At 42.7% G+C, this 24,824-nt stretch overlaps 7 protein-coding genes across 10 annotated transcripts; 5 read left to right on the plus strand and 2 right to left on the minus strand.

The window, feature by feature from the left end:
- Positions 1-45: 45 nt before the first annotated feature.
- Positions 46-887, plus strand: RB195_001721 (uncharacterized protein; the record flags this gene model as incomplete). The annotated part of the gene is made up of 3 exons (XM_064198641.1): positions 46-144; positions 235-617; positions 683-887. The coding sequence occupies 3 exons, from the start codon at positions 46-48 to the stop codon at positions 885-887; spliced, it is 687 nt and encodes a 228-aa protein (XP_064054522.1).
- On the minus strand, positions 600-6,337 carry RB195_001722 (uncharacterized protein; the record flags this gene model as incomplete). Of its 2 annotated transcripts, XM_064198643.1 has the most annotated exons (6): positions 2,021-2,385; positions 2,719-2,782; positions 2,839-2,951; positions 4,352-4,383; positions 5,618-5,655; positions 6,239-6,337. In XM_064198643.1, 6 exons carry the CDS (start codon positions 6,335-6,337, stop codon positions 2,021-2,023), a joined length of 711 nt encoding a protein of 236 aa, XP_064054525.1. The 2 variants fall into 2 exon arrangements, with proteins under 2 accessions (XP_064054523.1, XP_064054525.1); XM_064198642.1 differs by lacking the exons at positions 2,021-2,385; positions 2,839-2,951; positions 4,352-4,383; positions 5,618-5,655 and adding exons at positions 600-709; positions 769-967; positions 5,687-5,781 and having other exon boundaries at positions 2,644-2,782.
- Positions 917-1,684, plus strand: RB195_001723 (uncharacterized protein; the record flags this gene model as incomplete). The annotated part of the gene is made up of 1 exon (XM_064198644.1): positions 917-1,684. The coding sequence occupies one exon, from the start codon at positions 917-919 to the stop codon at positions 1,682-1,684; it is 768 nt and encodes a 255-aa protein (XP_064054524.1).
- A 30-nt stretch (positions 6,338-6,367) lies between the features above and the next one.
- Positions 6,368-8,215, plus strand: RB195_001724 (uncharacterized protein; the record flags this gene model as incomplete). Its single annotated transcript, XM_064198645.1, has 4 exons — positions 6,368-6,453; positions 6,646-6,896; positions 6,956-7,090; positions 8,004-8,215. The coding sequence occupies 4 exons, from the start codon at positions 6,368-6,370 to the stop codon at positions 8,213-8,215; spliced, it is 684 nt and encodes a 227-aa protein (XP_064054526.1).
- Positions 8,216-8,604: 389 nt separating this feature from the next.
- On the plus strand, positions 8,605-8,982 carry RB195_001725 (uncharacterized protein; the record flags this gene model as incomplete). The annotated part of the gene is made up of 1 exon (XM_064198646.1): positions 8,605-8,982. The coding sequence occupies one exon, from the start codon at positions 8,605-8,607 to the stop codon at positions 8,980-8,982; it is 378 nt and encodes a 125-aa protein (XP_064054527.1).
- Positions 8,983-9,162: 180 nt separating this feature from the next.
- RB195_001726 (uncharacterized protein) lies at positions 9,163-9,606 on the plus strand (the record flags this gene model as incomplete). The annotated part of the gene is made up of 2 exons (XM_064198647.1): positions 9,163-9,299; positions 9,408-9,606. 2 exons carry the CDS (start codon positions 9,163-9,165, stop codon positions 9,604-9,606), a joined length of 336 nt encoding a protein of 111 aa, XP_064054528.1.
- Positions 9,607-12,626: 3,020 nt separating this feature from the next.
- RB195_001727 (uncharacterized protein) lies at positions 12,627-24,823 on the minus strand (the record flags this gene model as incomplete). Of its 3 annotated transcripts, none has more annotated exons than XM_064198649.1 (19): positions 12,627-12,683; positions 12,762-12,863; positions 13,039-13,133; positions 13,190-13,334; positions 13,420-13,512; positions 13,583-13,648; positions 13,722-13,793; positions 13,965-14,021; positions 17,265-17,392; positions 17,519-17,657; positions 17,720-17,812; positions 19,670-19,777; positions 20,385-20,489; positions 20,552-20,685; positions 21,208-21,304; positions 23,025-23,159; positions 23,475-23,531; positions 24,582-24,674; positions 24,815-24,823. In XM_064198649.1, 19 exons carry the CDS (start codon positions 24,821-24,823, stop codon positions 12,627-12,629), a joined length of 1,785 nt encoding a protein of 594 aa, XP_064054529.1. The 3 variants fall into 3 exon arrangements, with proteins under 3 accessions (XP_064054529.1, XP_064054530.1, XP_013304019.2); XM_064198648.1 differs by having other exon boundaries at positions 20,552-20,700; XM_013448565.2 differs by lacking the exons at positions 24,582-24,674; positions 24,815-24,823 and having other exon boundaries at positions 20,552-20,700; positions 23,475-23,522.
- Position 24,824: the final 1 nt, after the last annotated feature.

Consider the following 24,824-nt stretch of genomic DNA (forward strand, 5'->3'; position numbering starts at 1 on the left):
GCTCTCCGGAACCCAAAGGGAGCAGCCACTGCATCGTGAAGGGGGATGGAGAAAATCATCTACGACTTCTACTCTGATCTCTTCGACAGCCATGTCCGCTTGCCTCCTCACCATCTGAGGGGAGACGGACAAGTCATTCCAGAGGTTCTCCCGTCCGTAATATGACATATTATCACGTCGGTAAGAAATCGTACGGCACCCGGTACCGACAGAATAAGACCAGAACAACTGAAGAACCTTCCGTCAGTACTCATCAACACCCTGGCGAGGGTCTTTACACGTTATCTGTCGGAATGCAAGGTCCCTAAACAGTGGAAGACCAGCAAGACCGTGTTGTTGTATAAAAAGGGAGATCCACATGACATCGGCAACTATCGTACAATCTGTTTACTGTCCGTCATCTACAAGCTCTTTACAAGAGTGATCCCTAATAGGATTGAAAAAGTCTTGGATGAAGGACAGCCACGCGAGAAAGCAGGGTTTGGAAAAGCATTCAGCACAATTGACCACATTCATACTGTTTCGAAACTCATCGAGGTATCACGAGAGTACAAGATGCCGCTCTGTCTCACCTTTATCGACTTGAAGAAGGTTTTGATTCAGTTGAAACGGAAGCGGTCGTAGAAGCCTTGGACAACCAAGCCGTCCCTCAGTACATAAAGGTACTTCGAGAGTTGTACAGCATCTTCACGACCGGAATTTCGCCATTCTACAAGAACACCATCATTGACGTGAAGAAGGGGGTCGGACAGGGTGATACAATCTCACCCAACATATTCACAGCCATCCTCGAGAACACAATGCGAATGTTGGAATGGGACGACATTGGACTGGAGGTTGATGGTCGGCAGCTACACCATTGCGCTTTGCTGATGACATCGTTCTGACTACACCTTGCATCAGTCAAGCGGAACGAATGCTGACCGAATTCGACGGAACATGTGGGTGCATTGGTCTCCAGCTGAATCTACAAAAGAGGATGTTTATGCGGAACGGATGGATCTCGGATGCCCCATTCACGCTCAACAGAACGAACATATTCAAATGCACCAGCTACGTTTATCTGGGTCGGGAATTGGACATGATGAACGACCTGACCCCCGAGCTGGGCAGGAGGAGACGAGCGGCTTGGGGAGCGTGCAAGAGCATCGGGGGTGTAGTGAAGAAGACCAGGAACACCCGGCTCCGTGCTTACCTCTTCAACACCACCGTACTTCCTGCTTTGACCTATGCTTCGGAAACCTGGGCATTTCGCAAGCAGGAAGAAAACGCGGTGAGCGTCATTGAACGCGCAATTGGGAGAGTGATGCTAGGAGTATCCCGTTTCACGCAAGTGAGGGACGGGATTCGAAGTTCTCTCCTACGTCAGCGATCGAAGATTAGAGACGCCGCCGCATCTGTTAAGGAAAGTAAAATAAGGCGGGCCGGACAAGTGATGCGCTTTAACGACAACCGTTGGACCAGAGTCGTGAGCGACTGGGTTCCCGCGACTGGTTCTTCACGAAGTCCTTCAAAGAAAAATATGATGTTCTTTGTGTTCCACGCGAAAGGGCTACTCTGGCACGCGATCGGGACATATGGGAGAATTACTGGCGCCCGCTCGACCAATTCGAAGATCAACGGGAGTCAAGGTGATCAAGGTGATAACACCACTGTTGAACATGTTGCTCCGATCCTTTGTTGAAATGTTGTCTGTGAAATTTTATCACACACTCTCACTCACAATTCCCCATGTACAATCACCTGATCACCTTGATCACATTGACTCCCGTTGTTCATTGAACTGGTCGAGCGGACGCGAGTAATCCTTCCATTTGTCCCGATCGCGTGCCAGAGTCGTCCAATGGTTTCTCCTTTCGCGTGGGACATAAAGAGCATCGAATTTTTCTTTCAAGGATTTTGTGAAGAAGTCTGACCAGCAAATCGGCGGTCTTTTAGCGGTACGTTTGATGTCGCAGGTGTCCAGTCGCTTACGGCTTTGGTCCAACGATTGTCGTTTGAATGCATCACATGTCCGGGCTTATTTTGCTATGATTTGCAAATGCGGCGGCGTCTCTGGTCCTCGATTGCTGACGTAGGTCAGGACGTCGAATCTCTCCCTCAATTGTGTGAAGCGGAATACTTCTTGCATCACCCTCTCGATTAGGCGTTGAATGACGCTCACAGTAAGCACGGTGAGCACGGAGTTCCGGGTCCTCTTCACTACATCCTCAATGCTCTTGAATAATCCCCCAGCCGCTCGCTTCCTCCTCCCCAGCTCGGAGGTCAGGTCGTTCTTCATGTTTGTTTCTCGACCCAGATAAACGTAGTTGGCGCATTCGGATATGTTCCCTCCGCTGATCATAAATGGGGCATCCGAGACCTTTACGTTACGCATGAACATTTCTAAAACGAGAGAACTAAGTAAGAGTTGTTAGGAAAAATACAAATTTATTTTTTTCGGAAAATGCAGCTACATTTAATTTCTATTGATCAGCGAAGGTAGACGAATATCTGAAAAAAAACAATGACTGAAAAAAAGAAATAAAAATTGAAGAGAAATAAAAATGAAGGGGTAAAATGGAATCAACTAGACTAACTTGCCTTTCCGCAAAAACCTTGAAGTTCTTATGATTGCAAAACATCATAAAAATTTCAACAAACCTGCCAAAGATCCAGTGAAAGCCGGATTGGTCGCATCTTTGATTCAAGGATACTGCATAAGAAAACAGGAAATACTTTCGAAACAACTTCGTATATGTTGTCGGAGCTGCTGCAATTCAAGGTGCTGCTTCGGTGAAACCTGAAAAAAGAATTACTTCTGTTGACTTCGCTAAATGTCAGTTACGCCGTCTTAACCTGCAGCCGTGCCTCCATAATCTTTTGTCCACTGTTACAACCGAATTCAGGTTCGTCTGTCCATGACCAGTCTCGTGCCCATATCATACGTTTATGTTTCCAATACTTGTTATCTAATTTTTATTTTGAAAAGATTCTATCGTAGCTAGAAATTAAATGCAGTTTCTGGAAGATAGAAGTGACAAACAATATAGTGTGAGAACAAAACAATGGGATTTGTTTCTCGCAGCTATTCTTTTTTTCTCCCAAAAATTTCAACTCTCTAGCAGTTTTGGAATAGAATAAATAAAAGCTACTTTTCAATCACCGCAGCCAGTGTTGCTGGTTTCTAAACAACAAGCCTAGGAAAATCCATAAAATACATAGCAGAACCCCTGTTCAAACAATCATACACGAAAAGTTTATTCCGGTGCTTACACATTTGGTGAGCACTCAATACTGCTTTAATCGAACTGCAGTCGAACTAAACTTCGAACGTTCCGGAACGCTGTTACCCGCCGAATCTTCCGAGCCGTCTTCACGGCAATTAGAAAGAAATGCGCGTTATCCCACCATTTCCCATTTCTACAGTCTACGACCCCATATAGTCATTAGCCGGCGGAAATCAATAACACTTCCTATTCGTGCGGTTACTCCTTTGAAGGCAGCACTACTACCATTAATCTTACCTAGTGAGAGAATCCACGGGAGCAGCTAGAGATGGGGTTGTAGAGGTCCCAGGCTGTTCTGCTCATCCCTCCGACTCCTAAGAAACAGTGTGGAAGAAGCCGTTTTTCACCACGATTTCAGTTGCGCGCGACGAATCTCAGTGCGACCGGCCGAAAAGATATCTTTTCTTTTCAAGTGAAACCAAGAATAGGCTCTGTTTTTTTTTGTAAAAATTAGAGAGAGATGCTATCCCGGATCCCGCAGTCTACAACCCCATCCCTAGATTTCGCCGCGTGTTTTTGTTGCAGCTGCTTCAACTATCAAATGCGGGTTGCAGAGAAACCATCTTTCAGACCATCTTCGGTTCTGCTATCCGTTGAGAGTACTGCATGATTCGACTTAGCTATTCTATTCCAGTAAACCAGTTCGGAGGCTTTGGTGAAGTTAAAGCATTAATAGTTCCAGCTCTATCTTCTTTTTTTTCTCTTAGTAGCCTTAGCCTAGATCTCAAGGATCCTCTAAGCCTAAGTTCTAGGACCCCTACTGAATCAACTATTCACTTCCAGTGATGGCCTGTCGGATCATGGACTTTTTCTCAAACGCTTCTAAACTCGGAAGGAAATATATCACCTAAGAACGGTTTTTTTTAGCCCTAGGAACGATCTTCGCGCTCCAAGGGTAATTTGACAACTGCTCGATTAGGGCAGTGTTGAGTGACTCCCAACTGCTTTTGCACCGCAATTGCAAGAGAGAAAGAAATAAGATATATAGGATAGATAATAACAGATACATATCGCGTAATTCATGTCATGTATTCCTTTCTGCAAAAAAAGTTAACTTGCTTGCTCAGAAGAAATAAATGCACCTAGAAATGTTTGGTCGCAATGTCCTCCAGTGCTAGTCGATCGTATTCAGTGAACATCTGCAGATGTTGGAGGTGATCCTCTTGGATGTTACGCAGAAAATTGAACATCTAAAAGCAGCACTCCATACTAGAGAGACGCTCATTAAAAACGCACTGAGAAAGAATTTGTTTGAAGGCATACACCATAGCGGTAATAATCTTGTTGAAAATGACTGTTTACTGTCAATTACCTACTAGCGGCGACATGGTTTTTCGAGCAATGGTATGTTACACCATCGTCACACACAAACACTAACACACTCACATTGAGCTATCGTAATAGCACCAGTTTGGTTCGCCATAATGTTGGGTAGATGCATAACATTAGCAACGGATTTGTTAGTTCCGCACTTGCTATGAATACTTGTTAAACGCAGCATATCACGAAATTGACGTAGTATGGAAACCGAAGGAAAACGTAGAGTTCGAGTTATAGATTACGAAAACTTCAACTCCACCTAATCGTTGAAAAAACGGCGTAGGAACCGCTGCAGTTCCTACGAGATACGTTAGAACGCGCTTGTACGTTCTGGTCCCTTCGGCAACCTATTCATTCCCCTTACCTGAAGAGGTTGGTGAGGAGGTTTTTCTCTTGAAGATACCTCGAGAACGGTAAGGCCGAGGGAAGTGTATCGCATCTTACCGTGAAGCAGAATCCCCACCTCACCACTAAAGACTGCGGCCACCCTCGGCTGTGATCAATCGACTACTGTACGTGGGCTGGCAAAGTCGCCAAGATGTTTGGTCGATAGGTTCCGCATGTGTTGTCGTGGTGGGAAACTTATGCATTAACCTAGTACATGTTATTGCAAACGGCTTTTCACAGATGAGCGAGCAAAGCAAAGCAATTTGTGCTCCGCACGCAAGCAATTGGGCTGCCTACACTAATGCTCCTTTTTGTTACTTAGGTTGTGTGATGTAACATATGAAAGCATAGTGCATACACCACTGAAAAATCTATTTCTTCAATCAACGAAACACACAAGGCATCTGTAGCTAACTTAAGCCCAAAAATCCGATGGATTAATCTGAAGGAGTCTGTCAAAATGTTCTGAAAACGAGAAAAAGTGAGAATTTAAAATTAATTTTAAAGGTAGGGAAACAAGCATTGGGAACAATCTACACAACCGCAGATGCGTCGCGGATTGCCATCGTTCTATTACGTACTTCTAAGCTGCATGACGGACACCAAGGAAGCTCCACAGATATTGGGGAACTACACCTTACCCCTTCCTTTTGCTATCGCCATTTCCGTGTTGCTCCGCCTTTAAAGACCATACAGATTCGCCAATTCACCTACATGGAAGAGACCATGGTAGAAAACGAAAAAACAGTTCCACGGCACTCCGCTTTTCAAATGTTCTTTGGGTATCCATCAAGATGACACCAATCTAAACCAAAACTAAGACTAAGAGACAAGATTGACAAGTCTTAGTCCTACAGTCAATAACTAACTGGCCGTGATGAGATGTCAGATACTTTATAGGCGGCTTATGGAATTAAAATCAAGACAGACAGCAAGTGGGAAGTTAAGCAGCAATCCTGGAGGCGAAGAAACCTCATGAAATTACGCTTGAATAAAATTGTACCGTACTCTAGCAGTAAGAAAACCACCTTAGAGGTAATCATGATCAAACAACACAACACAACTGAACCAATCCATTAGCTGCGGCTGACAGAAAGTGTTTCTTTGACCTAGCAGGAACACAGACATAGGCAATGATGGATAGCTCATTATTTGGCCAAGTACATAATATGAAGAAAACGTTCCTTGGACGCGTCAACTGTTTCCAATAGAAGGCGCATGAATTTGAATTTATAGTTAACCCTCACTTATCAGTGAAACACCTGTGCGGTAGTAGCCTTATCGAAATCGGGTGTCATATTTCGAAAGATTCCCATACTTTGCAAAAAGGTGCTGTCGTCCAGCACATCATCAAAGCCCATAATCTGAAAGGTCAACTGCTTAAAGGGAGCATGGAATCTTTGGCAACAATCATTCGTTTCGTCACGCTGAACTGTCGAACACTATCGAGTGAACTCCAACAAGCCGCCCTGTCTAGGTTTCTGCGATACCTCTGTGTGCATTTTGCTGCACAACAGGAAACGCGCATTAGAGATCGGCCAATCATCATCATCGAAAATTACACCATATACTGCGGCGATGTTGATGAGAACAAAGTAGGCGGCTGTGCGATAGCTAAAGGGAATAATTACAGCAACCTGGTGGAGGAATTTGGCTGAACGTCGTCTAGATGCGCCTTTGTACGACTGCGGGATCGCAGAGGACGTAAACTCTGGATCGTAAGTGCTCACGCACCTACGGAAACCACTGAGGACAACAGTAAGAACGCCTTCTATGATGAACTCAATGCGTTGACGTATAAAATAACAAGCGAGAAGGTGGTCATTGTCGGGATCGACGCAAATGCGAAGATGGGACTCGAGCAGCTATCCGATGTGCTAGAGAAATGGTATTATCCAGCGGAGCGCAGGTTGGACAACGGTGACCGTCTGGTCGACTTCTGCGAACACACGGGCCTCATCATCGCTTTCACGTTTAAGATGCGAATCATCGACGCCATCAGCCTAAGTGGCAGGGATTAACCCTTTTAACGCCTGAAGAGCAGCGCAAACGGAAGATGAGGAGACTTAAACATCAGCTCGACCACGATCTGACGAGGAACATTCCTCAATCAGGTATCCGAAAATCTAAAGCTGTTTGGGACGTCGCGTTCGACTCTGACCACCGTCCAGTTCTTCTCAGCTTCAAGATACGGTTCCTAAGATAATTCCGAGGAATTCCTTTTCAACCGAAAATCGACATCGCAGATCTGAAAGACGAGGAATGCTGAACGAAACTGTGCCAACGCGTGTCTATTCATGTTGGAGTACGGACCAAGAAGAAGCTTGGCGATGCGGATCCCTTCACAAAGTCCATCCAAGACGCTGCAAGGGAAAAGCTCCCGGTTCTATCGCCGCGGAAGAAGTTTGCTTTTGCATCTGCGAAAACAAAATCCATGTACAATTCTGTATGTGACTGTATGTGTATGTGACAGCAGTGGTGACTTCAACCAGGAAAAGCGTCTTAGAAGGAAGTTGCGTCGTCAACTGCAACAAAACCGCGATAACGAATGGACGTCAAGAACGAAGGAATTTGAAAAGGCGTGGAAGGACAAGAGCTTGCGGAAAGCCTATGCTTCACTAAAGCAGTTTAAAGGATAAGGGATAAAGTTTCTGACATTAATCATTACGCTTGGGATGCCCCCTACGTCCACTTCGATTCAGAATCGTTTGAGATTCACGAACGTGTAACTGGCCTAAACAATGACTTCCGGTTTCTAGCCGATGTGTCAAGTCAGTGTTTTTATCCTCCCAGACAAGTCTGGTACCAATTTATCGACCCCAGAGGGATGAAAGGCTTGCTGAGCACTAGGGCGGATCCGAACCTCCGATCGATCGTGCAGGAAATGGAAGCTCTAACCGCTACACTACACCCGCCCTACCAAAACAGTATATCGGCAAAATGAAAAGATGTTCTCCTGTTCTTAACACTGCCAATGGAGTGGATGTCGGTGAAGCAGCCTTTCCAATTTGGAGGGATCATTTCGAGACCTTGCTGAAGCACCGTCAGCTCCTGAACCCAAGCACTTCCACAGGCCGACACATGCGGTTAGCGGGAAACCACCGACCGAGTCGGAGGTTCTGGTCTGTATCCGAAAGATGAAAAATGGAAAATCTGGTGGAGACAATGGGATTAGCGCAGAAATGCTGAAAGATCTTCCCCCGTCTGAGATTCGTGAGATGACAAACATCATCCGATGAATATGGATAAAGGATACCTGATTCGTGGAAACAAGCTATTATATTTCCCCTCCACAAGAAGTTATCCGTCACGGACCCTAGGAATTATCGAGGAATCTCTTTGCTGCGTGTTAATTGCAAGGTATTGGATCGGATTATCCTGGACGGACTCATTAAACATCGCAAAGAAACAACGCGCGACGAGCAAGCTGGCTTTCGTCCTAGCCTATCTACGATTGACTAGGTGTTCATCGTCAGGAGAGTGATCGAAATCTGGCAGCGGTATTCGAAGCCAATACAGTTAGCGTTTCTGGATTTTGAAGCCGCTTTCGACTCTCCTCATCAAGCCCTTCTCCTCAACTCTCCGCGCCGATGGAGTATCAGGAAAGTTCGTTCGCTTATTTGATGACATGAATCAACGAACAACTGCCGCAGTTCGAACGCCAACCGAATGTACCACACCGTTTGAAGTGGTAACTGGAGTAAGACAATGGGCAGTGGCAGGGCCTTTGTTGTTCAAACTCGCCATCGACCATACTATGCGAAGAACAGTAGATCAGTATCCTTCTCGATATCATTCTAACACCATCAGGACGCCCTTCTCGATCTCGAGTGGGCTGACGATGTTGTTATATTCGCAGAAAGCAGTACGAAACTTCAACATGTTGTCAACCTTGTATCGAAGCTGGCTGCAACCTCTGGACTACGTCTACGCCCTGATTAATGCAAGCATATGCGGATCTCCTCGAGACCTCGAACGGGAATCAGGGTGGACGGACAACCGATAGGTTTTGTCGATGACTTCTGTTACCCCGGCTGTACGCTGAAGAACAACGGCAGCTGCTAAAGATATTGAGCAAAAATGCGCTAAGGCCAGTTCTGCATTTATTTCCTTAACGCAATGCCTGTGGTCGACCCCCATCACCAAAGTCAAGCTGCGAGTCTACCTATCCGCAATTCGCCCCATCATGACGTACGGAGAGGAGACTTGGGGAGCACCACCTACAGTGATGGAGAGGCTTGATTGCACGGAACGAAAGCTGCTTAGACGGCTACTCGGCTACTTCTGGTCTAAGGTATGCCACAATGAAGATCTTTACGCAGGGTTTGATGTGGTATAGCGGCGGATAACACGTAGAAGATATCAACATCTTGCATCGCCGTCGAAAGTAGCTAAAGTAGATCGTCTTCGCTCCTTTGATCATATATTAAGGAGACCGGCAGATCGCCATGTTCAACGAGATATGAGGAGTTTGTCGGGTTCGAGCTGGAAGAAGCCACCTGGCCGAAAACGGAAGTTTTGGACTGAGGTGGTAAAGGAGGACCTGAGGACACTCGGCGTAGATAGGCAGTTCAGGCGAGATGTAAGGTTTGTGAAACAGCGACGTATGGAACAGCGACGAATAGACTGATTCTGTGCAAGCTCTTGCAGAAGTTTGAGTAGGTTGGACAGAACTATGTTCAAGGACGGCACACCTCAGCGAGGATGCGGGTAATCGCGTCAGGTGATGACATGACCGCCGGTTAAGTAAAAAAAGTGCTATATAATAGCGTACTCAAGCCGATGTAGGGCAGTAGGGAAGAGGTTCCGCTGTGGCTGCAGCATGATCGATCGTAGGTTCGATTCCGCCGTAGTCCCAACCAAACTTTCATCTCTCCTTGGAAATGCTTGTTATGGTTGAAATGTTGAGATTACCTCGTACATGCTGCGACATGCAACTTATTATTGCGCTCAGGTTTAGGTAGTGGATTGTGAAAGGGGAGCGATACACAAGTTCATCTCTAGAATGAAGACGGCAGTATGACTCTCCGTCTTCTCAACCTAAGTTCCACTGTATCATGCCACGTTTACTCTCAAATGATATTTTTTTTTGAATAAGTAGATTCTTTTTACTTGGTCGATCGTAGCTTGCCGTATTGGTGTTCTACTAGGTTTGCTGTCACGAAGCTGACCGTACTCCTGGTGCGTTAGCAAATTTTTGTTGGTTCACTAGCAAATGTTGGTCTCGGTTGATAGTGGGACCTAAAATGAAATGACTCAAGGACAAAAAATACTGGAAGAAAACAATGTGATCATATAAAATCTCTATTCCGATCAGTTCTTTAAAATTTTCATGCGAAATAAATCGTTCTTCTTCCTCCATCAGTGGGTATCATTGATTCTCAAATAATTCCTTCCACTTCATGGAAAATTCATGTGGATTCGCACTGCTTTCTTCGAAAAGTGATGTCATGTCATTGTCGTCTCATCTGAGAGATAAGCACTGTCACCTAAAAGATATGCGATTGTTTTATTCAACGTCTCAGATTGTCACTTTCTGATTATTTCAATAGTAATGCAAGTAAAGCAAGTTCCAGAAGTCCCTAACACAATGATAGCGAAACTAGAATGAGGAAAGCAACAGGTATCCAACACTTTCCTTCAGCTGTAGCTCCCTCCCTTCAGTTGTACAGAAATTCTGACTGGAAGAAAAGAGGCAGTTTTTTTTCCTCAAATCGGCAGCGATGTAAGACAAACAATTTAAGGATAGCGCTCATTTTTACCAACCCGAACTACAACAAACAACAATTACAGTTGACTAAAAACGACTTTACTTGCGGTCAAGACAAACTTCTCACAAGACGTTAATCAAACGTTTGTTGTCTACAAGTTTCCTCATGATGTGATCGGAGAAGCGAAGACCATTCTGTGTGGTCAACACTGATCCACGTGACACCCGCCGACACAGCACATCGACTAGCCAACAGTAGCTAAGCTACCATTTCAGCACTCCAAGTTCACCCGATATTCGTCATCGCCGGAGGCCCAAGACCATGATACATGATATACATATATATCATGTATACATATACATGATACACCATGATAGCTCAAGTGCTATACACCATGATAGCTCAAGTGACGGCTGAATGGACCTGCAGCTTGGCATCATGAACAACGGGGGTCGACCACAAACATCTTCACAAGAAGTTGGACGCAGAATATGCCTCAGCGCCCTCTCCACCAGACCTCGCATCTTCAGGGTTGCTTCACCGACGGCGACTCTAGTATAAGTGTTGAAACTGATGGACAACTATTCTGTACTCGTCTGCTAAACGACAGCATGTTTTTCGACATGTGGGAGTCTAACGAAAAATATAGCTGTGCGTAGTCCTTATACTTCCAAGGAGTGCACTCCGACGCATGATTACGTTTAGTTCAAGCAATTACTATAGCAGCGACAATTATTGGACGAAATAACCACTTCTTTATGATCGCATAGATATCTTGATGTGCGTACTGGAAGCCCTATTTTCGAGAGAAAGAGTTAGACCAAAAAATGAGCGCTTGTCGAGCCGTTACATTTTGACACCATGCGAAAAACTCTTTGTTACATAAGATCCTTCTTCCTTCCGATGCTTTCATTCAATCTAATATAAGTTAGTGAACTACGACGTGACAGTTATCTCGAATACTTTACTTGGAAGGAATGCAGGTATTTACTAGTTGGAAATCGACGCTTTCACTTCTTAGAAGCTTTCTTCGAAAGTCTAAAGTTTGAAGATAATCTACAGCTTATTACTCAACAACATCTCCTACGCACCCTCAGTATGTATCCCCAACCCTCAAACACATCGACGAGAGACTTTCTCATAACAATTTCTAATTATTTCTCACATACGTTCCACTTTCAGTTCCTAAATCAGCTCACGCTGTCCTGTTCCCGTCAATTCTTCACACGTTTATGAAATGGACCGCTTAAAAGAGTAAAAACTCACAAATATATTTCAGCCAAGTGGGTGTTCATACATATAAAACGTTTCGAAAACACCTAGTTACGCCAGTAACTCTATATATCACCAATTATCAGGCAAATAAATCACGAATTCCGGTAGTACGATGTGTTTCCGTGACGAAATTGCGGCCAAATTGACGGCGTAATCCTGCACGCAAGCAGGGAGAGGTTGAAATGAAAGTTGAATAATGCAAAGATAACCACATCCGTGAGGGAAAAAAGAAAAAGAAACCAGGGAACGATACTATAATAGTGGTACTGCGGGATTATGAAGAGTAATTTTACAATTGTTTGCTTCATACACCACAACGAGTGGGCAACGAAAATTGAAAAGAACGTGATTGCCACGTAGCAATGTGCTACACCCTGTCATTGGAGCAAGATTATGTTTAAAAAGAACAAATTTCAACATTACGGTGAGAAAAAAATCCCTTGAAAAATCAAGAGGTAAATACAAAGCCCGAAAAAAGGTAGTAAGAACGACAATAAAACCAACTCTATATAAGGTCTTATAGAGCGAAACGACATTGCACCACTTCTAGAGGAATAGTCAATGTGATGATAGCGCAGAATTAAGGAACGACTAGTTAGTAGCGAAAAACATTGTCATTTCGATTCTGGTAAGACGAAGGTAACGTGAAATAGCCGTAAACTGTTCAATTATTCTTCTTGCGCGTTTTAAGTGAAGAGTTAGACGTTGATGCCGTTGAATTCTGCAAAAATAACAATAGCAAAAATAATAGCATCAATGCATAAACCGAAAATCAAAAATATGTGCGCCTCAAACGTACAGAAAGTTTTTCTCCAAGCTGGATTGCGCCACCCAATGCTCCAAGCTGGCCCGCATTCGGTGATATAAAGTTGGTCCACAGAAACGTCACAGCATCATCAACCTATAACGAGACGAATGACAACTAAGAAGTAAAAGGGAATGAAACTAGCAATTTCTTTTCTACTGTACAAGAAATAAATACTTTCCAAGTTTTCGCGAGTCAATAAAGAAGTGAAAGCAGTAGAAAAGAAAGATATAGTAGGGGTATGGAATTAATAAAAGTGACAGAAACATACCCAACCACTAGCTTCGCGAAGTGTCCCAGAATATCGTGCATATGCCCAAACAGTAAGAGCTCCAATAACAATTACAAGTACAGAAGAGAACAACCCTTAAACAAGAAAGCATGGTATTGCAAGCGAATTTCGAACAAAGAAAGCACCTTACCAGCAAAGAAGTCTAATCCAATCATCTGGCAGAATTCTTGGCAGATATAATCAATAATCATCAATGAAACCAAAACAGCAGGCGTGCGCATAGATTTAAACAAGTTTTTGCCGTTGTTCATTTTGAGGTAGGACTCGTAGTTCTCCTGCAGAGATTTCAAAGAGGGGAGAGGATGTTAAGGTGAAATGAACTCAGCACTTAAACTATTTCCAGCGAGTAAAGGCACATACCTCAATTTCGTCCTCAAGTTTTTCCAAAAACTGCACACTATATTCCACTCCACCCATTTTTCGAGCATTGCGGAATTCTCGAATAGCATCATTCTAAAACAAAAGTCGATGCATCCGAATTTATCCGCAAGAGTAACCAAGTAGCCGCGAAAAAATAAGTAACCTTGCAAATTTGATGTTGCTCTCGTAATTCATTAGTGCTCATGTAAGGAGTATCTCCACCGCAAATCTTAACAAATTTCCACAAGAAATGTGTTCAGAAATTCGGGATCTCCAAAACAAACATGTTGAGGAAAATTTACCTCCTCCATTTCTCGTTGATATAGAGCCCGTGCACTAGCCACAGCTGCCAAATTATTCGCCTCCGCTGTGGCCTAATCAGTAATAATGTAAGATAAAATAGAATCATTGTGACATTTTTCTTAATTCCAAAGAAGGCTCTACGAACTTTATTTTGACGCTAGTTTCTATATCAGATTCGTGATTAAACACGATACAATCAAAATTATACATAGAAAGAAGAGAAAAACGAAAAAAAAACGGACCATAAGCATAGACTTTGGTTCCGGCAAATCTTGTCCTTGGAAGATTTTCATGTACGACTGAAAAGCACTACGTTTAGGGCACTTTTAAGATATTAATCCCACATTTTCTCACAAACAATGAGAGAAGCCTCCACCTCGGTTTACCGTGGAGTGTTTCATAGTGGCGTGGAGGTGACTCTGGGCGTCGAACTGCGATGCACAGCGGAGATTCGTACTCCGGCAGAGTCTTAGATTCACCACCGTCTTAGCAAAAGGTCGCAAGGTGGCTTCCTGATCCATATAGGTTGGGCGACGACCTGTGGTGAAAGCAACGCTACGTGGCAGGACTGCTTAGTTTGGGGAAAAGTCTTTTTGCCACTTCAGCATATTCACTGTCTCAGTACCCTGCACAATGGGTCCTGCCGTCTCAGATGTCGGAAGGTTTGGCGACCGGTGAAAGGCTATCAAACCTCAGGTTGCTCAGGACGTCTTTGATTCTGGACCAAAACGACAAACGCACGACTCGCCATGGAGACTGTCTCAGACTGTGTACTTACAACGCGAGAGCAGGGTCCACGGACGCTGATCTGCATGCCCTTCTCTGAGCTGCAAAGCGTATCAAATTTCACGTGATTTCTCTGCAGAAAACCAAGTGCAGAATGAGCGACGTACGACAGATGAATGACGGTAGACTCGTTATTCGTGTAAGAAAGGTTCCGTCGTGAAATGTAGGCGGTGTTGGTTTTGTTGTGCACCCATGTACTGTCCATCTTGTCGATTTTCATGTGATCCTGTCACCTCTTCTGGCTATTCTTCGTCTCCGCCCTCTGCGCCAGAAACCCATCTGCATCTATCTTGTTATTCACCAGCATGAGCAGCTGATGAATCCGAATTGGACGCGTTTAACGAGGAGCTGCAGGAAGTGATCCACAACGAGAAGTCTTTCGACAAATTCGCCGTCGGGGACTTCAACGCAAAACTAGGAAAGAGGAGTACGGGAAGATTTGGACTATGGGACCGGAATGAAAACGGCAACTGAAACTCGCCGGGCTGCCGTCCGCCGCTCGAGTATTTTATAGGAATTCTCTTTTCATGACGAAAGATCATCGTCGGTGGACATGGCAATGTCCCACGGTGCGACTCGTGCGGAGATCGACCACATACTCCCCAACCGGAGGTGGTACCAACTCGACGTCTCTGCAGTACCAAACTTTTGTAAAGGTTCTAATCACCGTCTCCTTCGTGCGAAAATACGACTCAGTCACACGATGGAAAAGAATCTATGCTATCGGCAACGAAGGAGAAAAGAAGTCGTCTACGACGACTGCGTACTCGAGGACTACTTGTACCAAGGTGACTGGCACATCGAGGAGGACCCAAACGTGGACTACGAGACTACTACGGACGAGACGTGGACTGAGCGTACCTCTAAGCCGTGCACGACAAACTTGGATCGAATTTCGAAGATCACCAAGGAATTGTCGGAAAGAAGAAGGGTTTTGAGGTTTGATCCGAATGCATCGCACATTGAGCGGTTAGTAGCAAAAACTAACTGCAGAAAAGCGTTGCGGGAGGATCTTTTGAAATACAGGCAGAAGAAGATTCTGGAAACAGCGCAAAGAAGAACGAGTCTACGGAAGTGCCCCAGGGATATCCGCGAATATAATATTCCGCTAGCAGCCTTCCTCAGCGAAGACGGGACCCGAACGTCTTCTCGTCGTGAGATGGAAGTCATTACGGAGAGTTTCTACTCGAACTTTTCCTTTCCTTAACTCCTGTGTCAAGCCCGATCATCCCCACTGGTGAAGCTCCACCATGGATTCTCCCTTCGGAAGTACGAGTCGCTATCAACAGCATGAAACCTGGCACAGCCCCAGACCTGATTTTATATCAGCAGACCTTCTCCAGCGCACATGACGTCCTACCTTCAAAAAGAAAGGATCCCAGACCAGTGGAAGACCTCGTGAACCGTTCTTATCCATAAGAAATGTAACCGAGAAGAGTTTCGGAACTAACGTCCGATATGCTTGCTGAGCGTGTTATACAAAATATTCACTAAGATCATCTTCTCGGGCATATCTAGGAATGTGGATGAAGCCCAGCCTCAAAAACAAACTAGACTCCATCAGCTGTGCCGAAGTTTATAGAATTTTGCCGCGAATACCGCCTTCCCCTTGTTCTAACCTTCGTCGACTATGAGAAAGCCTTTGACAGCGTAGAAACGAATGCAATACTGTCAGCGCTGGTCGATCAAGGTGTGGACGCACAGTATGTGAGCAAATTAGCCAATTGATCGATGCACAACTAGGATACAGCTTTTCCACTGCAATCTCACCATACCCATTGGAAAGGGGGTACGACAAGGCAATACTATATCGCCGAAGCTGTTCACGGATGCATAGCAATGGATAATGAAATCACTTTCTTGAGAATAAAAGGGCATACGTGTTAATGGAAAATTCCTCTCGAACCTTCGTTTTGCGGGCGACATCGTTCTCTTTTCGAGCAGTACCAATGAAGCAGAAACGATGCTCAACGAATTGAACGAAGCAGGGAAGAGAATAGGATTGCGAATAAACAGAAAGAAGACAGCGTTCATGAAGAACGCCAACTGCGAAGAGGGAGGAGTACAACTTGAAGGGTCTCAGATCGTGGAAACTTCGTGAATGTGAATGAAGAACTGAATAGAAGGATAAGAGCGGTATGGGGAGCATTTGCACCCGTCAAGGAAGCTACGGATCAACTGACGGACCAAGATCTTCGTGCCTATCTGTTCGACTCGACAGTCCTTCCAGCGCTCTGTTACGCAGCGGAGACGTGGGCAGACACCGCAGCCACATCTAGGAAGGTACTTACTACCCACAGAGCTCTTGAAAGATGTCTCATGAAGTTTAATCGGCGCACACAACACCTAGCCGGTCTTCGTAGCTCCGACTTAAGAGGAATGTCCCGACTTCGCGACCCAGCGTAATACATATCGAAAGCAAAGCATAGATGGGTCGGTCACATTATGAGAAGAATCGACGATAGATGGACTAAAACAACGCTAGAATGGATCCCAAGAGATGCTAAATGCCCTCGAGGTAGACCGCCAACGAGATGGGGTGACGTGTCTCTACACGGATGGAGAACCTGAGAGCTCAGCTGGATACGGCCCAAGGATCTCGTCAACGTCACTCATGGAACTTGAGAACATCTTGGATGACAATGGCGAGGGAACGAAACGAGTGGAAGAGATGCTGGCGCCCGCAAGTCCAGTGAAGACTGGCCATCCAAGTATCTGAGTAAGTAAGTAATGAAAGAAGAAAAAACAATTATAACCTTAAAGTATTCGACGAGTTCTCGGCATGTTACTTTGTGACCGTTTATCTCCTTCATGGCGAGGTTGTTCGAGTCAAGTAACCGCGGTATCATTATACGCAGTTGCTGTTGAAACTCGGGTTCAATGTCTGAAAAAAACCAATAAAAATTGAAGAGAAATAAAAATGTAAAGGCAAACAACTAGACTAACTTGCCTTTTTGCAAAAACCTTGAAGTTCTTATGATTGCAAAATATCACAAAAATTTCAACAAACCTGCCAAAGATCCAGTAAAAGCCGGATTGGTCGCAACTTTGATCCCAGGGTACGGCATGAGAAAACAGGAAATACTCTCGAAACAACTTCGTATATGTTGTCGGAGCTGTTGCAATTCAGGGTGTTGCTTCGCTGACACCTGAAGGAAGAACTAATTAGAATTTCACAGACTTCGTTAAATGTTAGGTGCGTCATCCTCACCTGTAGCCGTTCTTCCATAATCTTTTGTCCACCATCATAACCGAATTCAGCTTCGTATGGGAACGACCAGTCTCGTACCAAGAATTGCAAAGACTGAATAGAAAGCCGATAGACATAAATGAAGACCAACAGCACCTATCTGTGTTACACACGGAACGTTACAACATTTATAATGTGGTTTCAATGCAGTTAGAAATGAAAACATTTTTCGAAAAGAAAGCAATTAGTCACAGATAATAGATATAGCAATGAATAATAATGATTCAGTACAAGAATTAAACAATGAACATTCTTCAAATCTCTTGTCCCTTTCTTCTTCCGATAAAGAAACTCTTTTTGGAGATACAGCAGGAAAAATGTGTCAATGACAGTAACGCTGCTATAGAAAGAGTGTTGAGACACATTATAATTGGGATGAAATAAAGTTTAAAAAAAGTTAATAGGAACAAAGTTGAAAAAAGTTAAAAAGTTAATAGGAACAAAGGTCTTGTAGGTGTGCACATAAATGCGATAGTCGAAGCCAGTGCTCCGATCCCCTTCACTTTCGGACATTTGGCGTAGACACCCCTTCACTTTTGTATGGTTGGCGAAGGGATCCCCATCACTTGAGCTGCACCCCATGACCCAGATCCCTTTCGCCTGAGAAGAATCCGACTCCTTTCTATCGCACCTATGGGTATGCACAACAGTAAATCTAAGAACATCGGTCCTCATTGTTACGACTACATCGGGATTTACAGAGCTAGACAACAAAGCAGTTATAAATATTGTCATTTGAAATGGGTGCACTTAATTGCTCGCTCATCAACCCATTCGATATTATCGAAATAATTAATAGTTTTCAATAAGAATCTTTTCACCAGCGACAAACGCTTACGTGGAGCAGGTCGTATCGAAAAAGAAATCCATAAAAAATAACATGTACAATGAATGAAGGATTACCATGTTAAGGTTCAATAAAAAAGGAGATACTACTCAGGCTAAAATAACCTTTTTTGTTCAGTTACAAAGGACAAGTGTTTTGACTCCAAAAAATACCCAACGAATAAACAAATCTTAATGATTTCTATATTATGAAAACAATGATTCAAAGTAGATATATAAGAATTCTAAAAATTAAACTATAATTCAAACTTCAACTTCCAACTAAGATATGATTTTGTATAAAATGGAAAGTAGATAAGAAACTTGAAAATGAATGTTGACGGTTCAGCAAATTGTCTTTCTACAAAAATATTAAACACCCAGGTCCAAATCTAAGCAAACGTCGCAAATCAGTCAATGTCTCGTGATCATTTTCTGCCTCCCAGTCATCAAATAATGGACAAGGTTGACTTCTACAATTTTCCGACTCTCAATTTATATAACCGCTCTACAATTACACAATCATCTATCCCTATTCAAATATAATGAGGTTACCCTGCACTAAGTGCCAGTTGTCGCATCAACGTGGGTGAGTGTTGTAACAGATACATTCGACAGAAAATTGCGGCAAGCGGATAGGCGTTCGATTCTCATATTTCACAGTCCACTAAACCCAGTGTTCATAAATGTTACACCGCTTCTTTTCTAAATGCTACCTCTAACATCAATCGATTTGGCCAAGGTTTCCAAAGAACCGATAAAGTAAAACGATCTGAGCTCAGGTGCAATTGCATGAGCGGTTGTGGTGCTCGAAGTGGTCCAAAAGGACGCTTAGTGATTTCTGCAGCCCGATAATAGCTAGTCAGGGCCTCAGTTTAGCCGCAAGCGCTAACACAAAGGGATACGCCTAACCCCCAGAAAGATTTTGCAGAACATGGTTTCGACAAATTAAAGGATAAAGGATAAAGTGCACGGCCATGTTCGGCAAATTACATACAAAAATTGAGTGTAACATAGAAAATGAATCGCGATCAATTAAAGTTATTTATATTATTCAACAAACTTGTAGAGAAAGAATAACTGCACCTGGAAAGGCTTGCTCGCACTGTCCTCCAATGCTAGTCGTCCGTACTCTGTGAACATTTGCAAGTGTTGGAGGTGATCCTCTTGAATATTGTGCAGCAAATTGTAGATCTAAAAATAACAACCTATATTAAACAGGCATTAGAGAAAAATGCAACGAAGACGATTTCTCTCAAACACTATGTTTGATGAAGTTACGAAACAGATTTTCTGAGGGACAGTCATGGCACAAATACGCAGCCGAAGGTGTAGGTAAGAAGTGTCAAAAATCATTTCCACAAATTCCAATGAGTTGGTCAAAGTTTAAGGTATGTCCCGCAATTTCTATGCAACGACACTTAATCGCTTCCTTTTAATTTTACTTCTAATCATGATTTTATTCCGTAGAAGCGCTTTTTGCCTACGATAGTCTAAAATTGGTCAGCTATTCCTGTTTACTTAGTCGTAGTCCCACTCATCTACAAAAAACGGAACCTGTGCGAACCATATTCAGAAACTGGCTTACATTTATGTAGTCCCAGAATCCGCGAAGAAAAATATTTTATGAGCCAAAACAAACAAAATATAGCGAATCAGACCATTGGGGCTCAATAATATCTATAGGAGCGACTATTAGATTATAGTTCTTCACTCAACGAAATACTAATTACGACCGGGACTGGTCCGCTCAAACGCTCAACAGGCCAAGACAATGAAAATAAATGCAATAACAAATTACCTGCATTGACGAGACCATCGTAGACAGTGCAAAAATGGTCGCGCAATCCTTCACAGTGCTCTGCGAATCAAATGTTCCTTGTGTGTCCATTAAGATAACGGCAATCTAAAGCAAAGAAACTCTAAACTTTTCCAAATCAACAGAGATTGATGGTAGAAAAGCAAGACCTCTTCTCCATTTTTGTCTTTCATAATGAACGGTTCACTCCAAATAAGAATTCCGTTAGTATCTCGCTTACTTCCGCCTCGCCAGGAAAATCCTTTCAGTGAATCTGGGTGCACGCTTAGCCAATCCAAACTCCCTGAATCGTCTTCGTCTAAATAAGTCAGTCGTGAAAAGTAAACTGGTCAGAGTCCATGGTCAAAAAAAAAAAAACTGGTGATATATGTAATAATAAAAAAGGAAGAAAAAAACTGTTGCTGAAAACCGAGTTTTCATTCTTGTAACCAATGCCATAATGAGCAAATGAACTGCAAACAAATAGTAATTCATTCATTATGGATTGGTCAGGCATCCAACCTCAACTAAAGTCATTTCACATAAGAGATGAGGAATTCAGCTCGCAAATAAGAAGAGATTCACCGCCTTCGAAAGGAGAATGACTTGATAAACTAGAGCAGGGTCCTCATTTGTACAGAAAATTTACCAACTTCAATACAAAATATTCCGGGACTAATTTCATTTCTCAAAAATGCTTTTGAACTCTTTTGTTTTGTACTCAAGTAAAACAAACTACCAAACAAAGATGATAAACAAAACAAACAAATAAATGGTTAAAGTACTAATCGAAAAGATAGAACTTTTGACCTAACGAGGGACTCACCAGATCCATCTGACCGCCACTGTAAGTAGCGTAGGAAAAAGTTCAGCAAGAAGGATTTTCCCATTCGGTATGCTCCAGCCACACCAATGACAGCAACCTATATTAGAAAATTCACTAATTACTGCAAAAGATGAGCAAAATCAAGAAAAACAGAAGAATCATAACGGTTCGTACACAAAAGCGATGCAAGAAAAATCAAAGTTCTCAAAAGCAAACTCCGCAAAAATGGAAGCAAAAGTAGTTCCATGTTTTTAGAAGTCACAAAGTGTTACTTTTTTCATCCTCAAGTATTCAAAATCAAATCACATTCTGTCACAAATTTTTCGTGAGAATGTTTTACAATAATTATGCCAGCAACACGTAAAACCGGTCCAAAACGAGTGTGACGGAAAACACAAAAACTCCATGCCGCGCTTGTTCACCAGACTTCACAGGTCTTGTTAAAAATACAATAGTCCATTAAGCGCGAAGTCAAAAGGTAGGAGAAATGATCACAATGATGTATCTTTCAAAATCTAGTTCTTACTAAATGCTAAAATCTAGTTCTTACTAAATGCTAAAGAAAAATTCGATCGAAATGACGGATATCACAGGTATCACAGTGCTTGGATGTTATCTCTGGATAATAATCTCGAAACCGATATTGAAAGTGATATAACTAGCATTTTTCGGAGAGAAAAGTTGGAAACACATTGATTTTGCAATTATGTAGGTTGAGCTCAACTTGAAAGTTTGCCCGAAAATGACGCAAGCTAGCAACGAAGATGTTATTTCTTCCATGGTGTCCGAAACGAAATCGGTGCTTGTCAGTTGCTGCGATCACAATATTTGAGCCAGCTAATGACGTTTTCCTTCCGTCGTCAAAAAGTGAACTCTTTCGTTTCTTTTCTGAACTCGACAATGAATTTCTTCAGTGAAGTACTCTATACCTCTCCTAGAGCCTATCTTTTCTCCACGTGTATCCCGATTAAGGGCTACTCTTTTTCTATTCGGTAGACATGATATTTGGACAAAATACTAATAATCTCAAATACAAGTTGATTTAAGTCCTGATGTAATAGGGGAGCGCACTTCAAGTTTCGAAAAGTTCAGCATCTAATTGTTCCGACACTCATGAACTGCATGTAGCACATAAAAGCGACAGCATTATCAGCTGATCGGAATTGATTCGGACATATGGGTTCCCCAACACGTCATCTAACATCTCATCTTCGCATTTTGTCAGTTCTTCTTAGAAGAGAGTTACATTTTCAAGGTAATGAAAAGAAAAAGGAAGATGATGCCATCTAGGCGGTAATCTCATCTTTCATGCACAGTTTTGTTTACAATAATCGTACTAGACAAGTGGGAACTATGGATGAAGAAGAGGAGTAACATTTTGTTATTTTAGTAACTAATTTAGTAAAATCTGCTAGTCGCGCCCCATATGTATGACTGTAAAGAATGAAACCAACTTTTAGCAAGCTTTTGGGGCGTAAACGTTTTCTTTAGGGATTACTCGAATAATCCATCTTAAGCGTTTTTTTTTATTACTGTTCAAAGGATTGTTCAAATTCTGTCGATAGCTCATCCGAGAAGTTTTGTTATAAGAATCCAGTAAGAGCAAACGTTGAAAACCATTTCCAAATTCGAACATAGTAGTAATATATACAAATCTTTTGTGACGTATAAACTAGACTACCTGAAGGCAAATTCTGAACTACTCTAGTTCGTTACCACCCTAAGATAATCAAACAGTCATAAAAGCGTAACAAGTAACGTAGAAAACTGAAAAATAACTATCAGTAATATAATGCCAGGATATAACAACTCCTTACCTTTTTATCAGCAACTTTTGGATCAAGTAGAATCTCTTCTAGTGCAGGAACATTGAGTTCAAAGGAATGATCTACATCTTCAACCACTTCAACTATCCGAACAGGGTGAGGACCGTTCCTCATTGCGTTCTCTTCCTGCAAAATATGAATTAGAGGAGAAATACAGAAGCAATGCAGGGATGTAGTAGAGGGAATTGCAACAATTGTAGATGAATCGATCAGAAAAGGAAACAGTAGGGACATCGTCGACACGGCAAACATAGTCGCATGTTGATGGCTTCCACACCGATGATGCAATGTATTTTATACGGATACCTTTAAGATGACAAAAGCCCAAAGGCTTCCGCATAAAACCCGCTCAAGGAGCCGTACTAAATCGCTGGGGACAAAGCAGTCAAAAACAGATAAAATTTAGTTGAAACAGTCACAAATGTAGTGGGAAGAACTAACCTCACTCCTCAAATCGATTGAATCACCCTCCAAACGAATTTCACCCATAATACAATCCTACAACTCATTTGATGAAGGCAAACTCAAATGCTACATTAAACTGACAAAATAAAAAAAGCAAAGAAAGTCTATCGCGAGAGTGGAGAACGGTTGAAGGCTGAAGCAAGGGCACACGTGGAACGCGAGCGGTGTCTTTGGCCGTTTTCGAACCAGCTGCCCTATTTCTTGAAAAGAACAAACGAAGAAGAAAAAACATTGTAAAGAAGACAAACGCGCTAACACATTAAACATGTTTGGCTCTTTACGAACTAAAAAATGAATGCTGAGAGAAATATGAGAGAATACAATAGTTTGGATGAGTTTTTGAATCAGAGGGTTCACAATGAGATATTACTCAGATCTTGAAGCGTTACGTCTGCAAAGCCAAATGCAATTCAAAAAATGTCGCAAATGCTAAAGGACGGTTCGCGCGTGTACTACTTTCTGGTTTAGTACAATGGCTAGAAACGCCCGCGTCAATTCGTTCCACAAATGATTCACTTCACTGGCATCTTTAGTTCCTATATTAAAGTGAATACAACGTATGAGACACGTGTTTAATCTATAGAAATCAGTCAAAAAGTTAAAACAAGTATTCATGTTATATAGACGCAAATGAAACATTCGCCGTATTTTAGGTGTAAGCGCACTATTGGTAGTATACAAATGTTCGCTGCAATTGATAAACACGAGCTCTCACGTTACCAGACACAAATTGAAAGGAAAAGTTCCATAAAAACGAATCGGAGTGCAAAGAAAAAAACAGTAGATATCTCAATGGAAAGGGCAACTTTAAATATCATTCACACTCGTTGTCAAGAACGGATAACTTTCAAAATGCTTTAAAAATGATACCGTGAAGAACAACGAGATAGTTTAAGGCAAAGAAGAAACGTTGCCAAGAACAACCAACACGCAGAATTCCGAAAGAGCACAGTATTTTCGATCTAGCCGATAAAGTTCATTTATTTCGTGAACATGCTCGGAGTTCTTTAATGAAGGCTAACAACCACGTTGGGTGGAAAGTTACTGAAATCTTCGCTAAACAACTATGAATGTCTCACTAACACAGGGGGACTTCACTCGCAATTTGATGCAGATCCAAGTCAAAATTGCAGCGATACTTTTGAAAATCGACCAAATTACAAAGCCATGCCGCTCCTGTAAAGGTTGGCAATGTTCAAATAACTAGTATGCGGCCCATAAGACTGGTAAGCAGCGCAGATTCACAAAATTGAAAATGGGTTCGATGTGAATACGGAGAAGAACTGCAAAACACCAGCGTAGTAGTGAAAAACAACCTCTGCCATG

The sequence above is a fragment of the Necator americanus genome, chromosome IV, assembly GCF_031761385.1.
Source record: "Necator americanus strain Aroian chromosome IV, whole genome shotgun sequence".
NCBI classification, from domain to species: domain Eukaryota; kingdom Metazoa; phylum Nematoda; class Chromadorea; order Rhabditida; family Ancylostomatidae; genus Necator; species Necator americanus.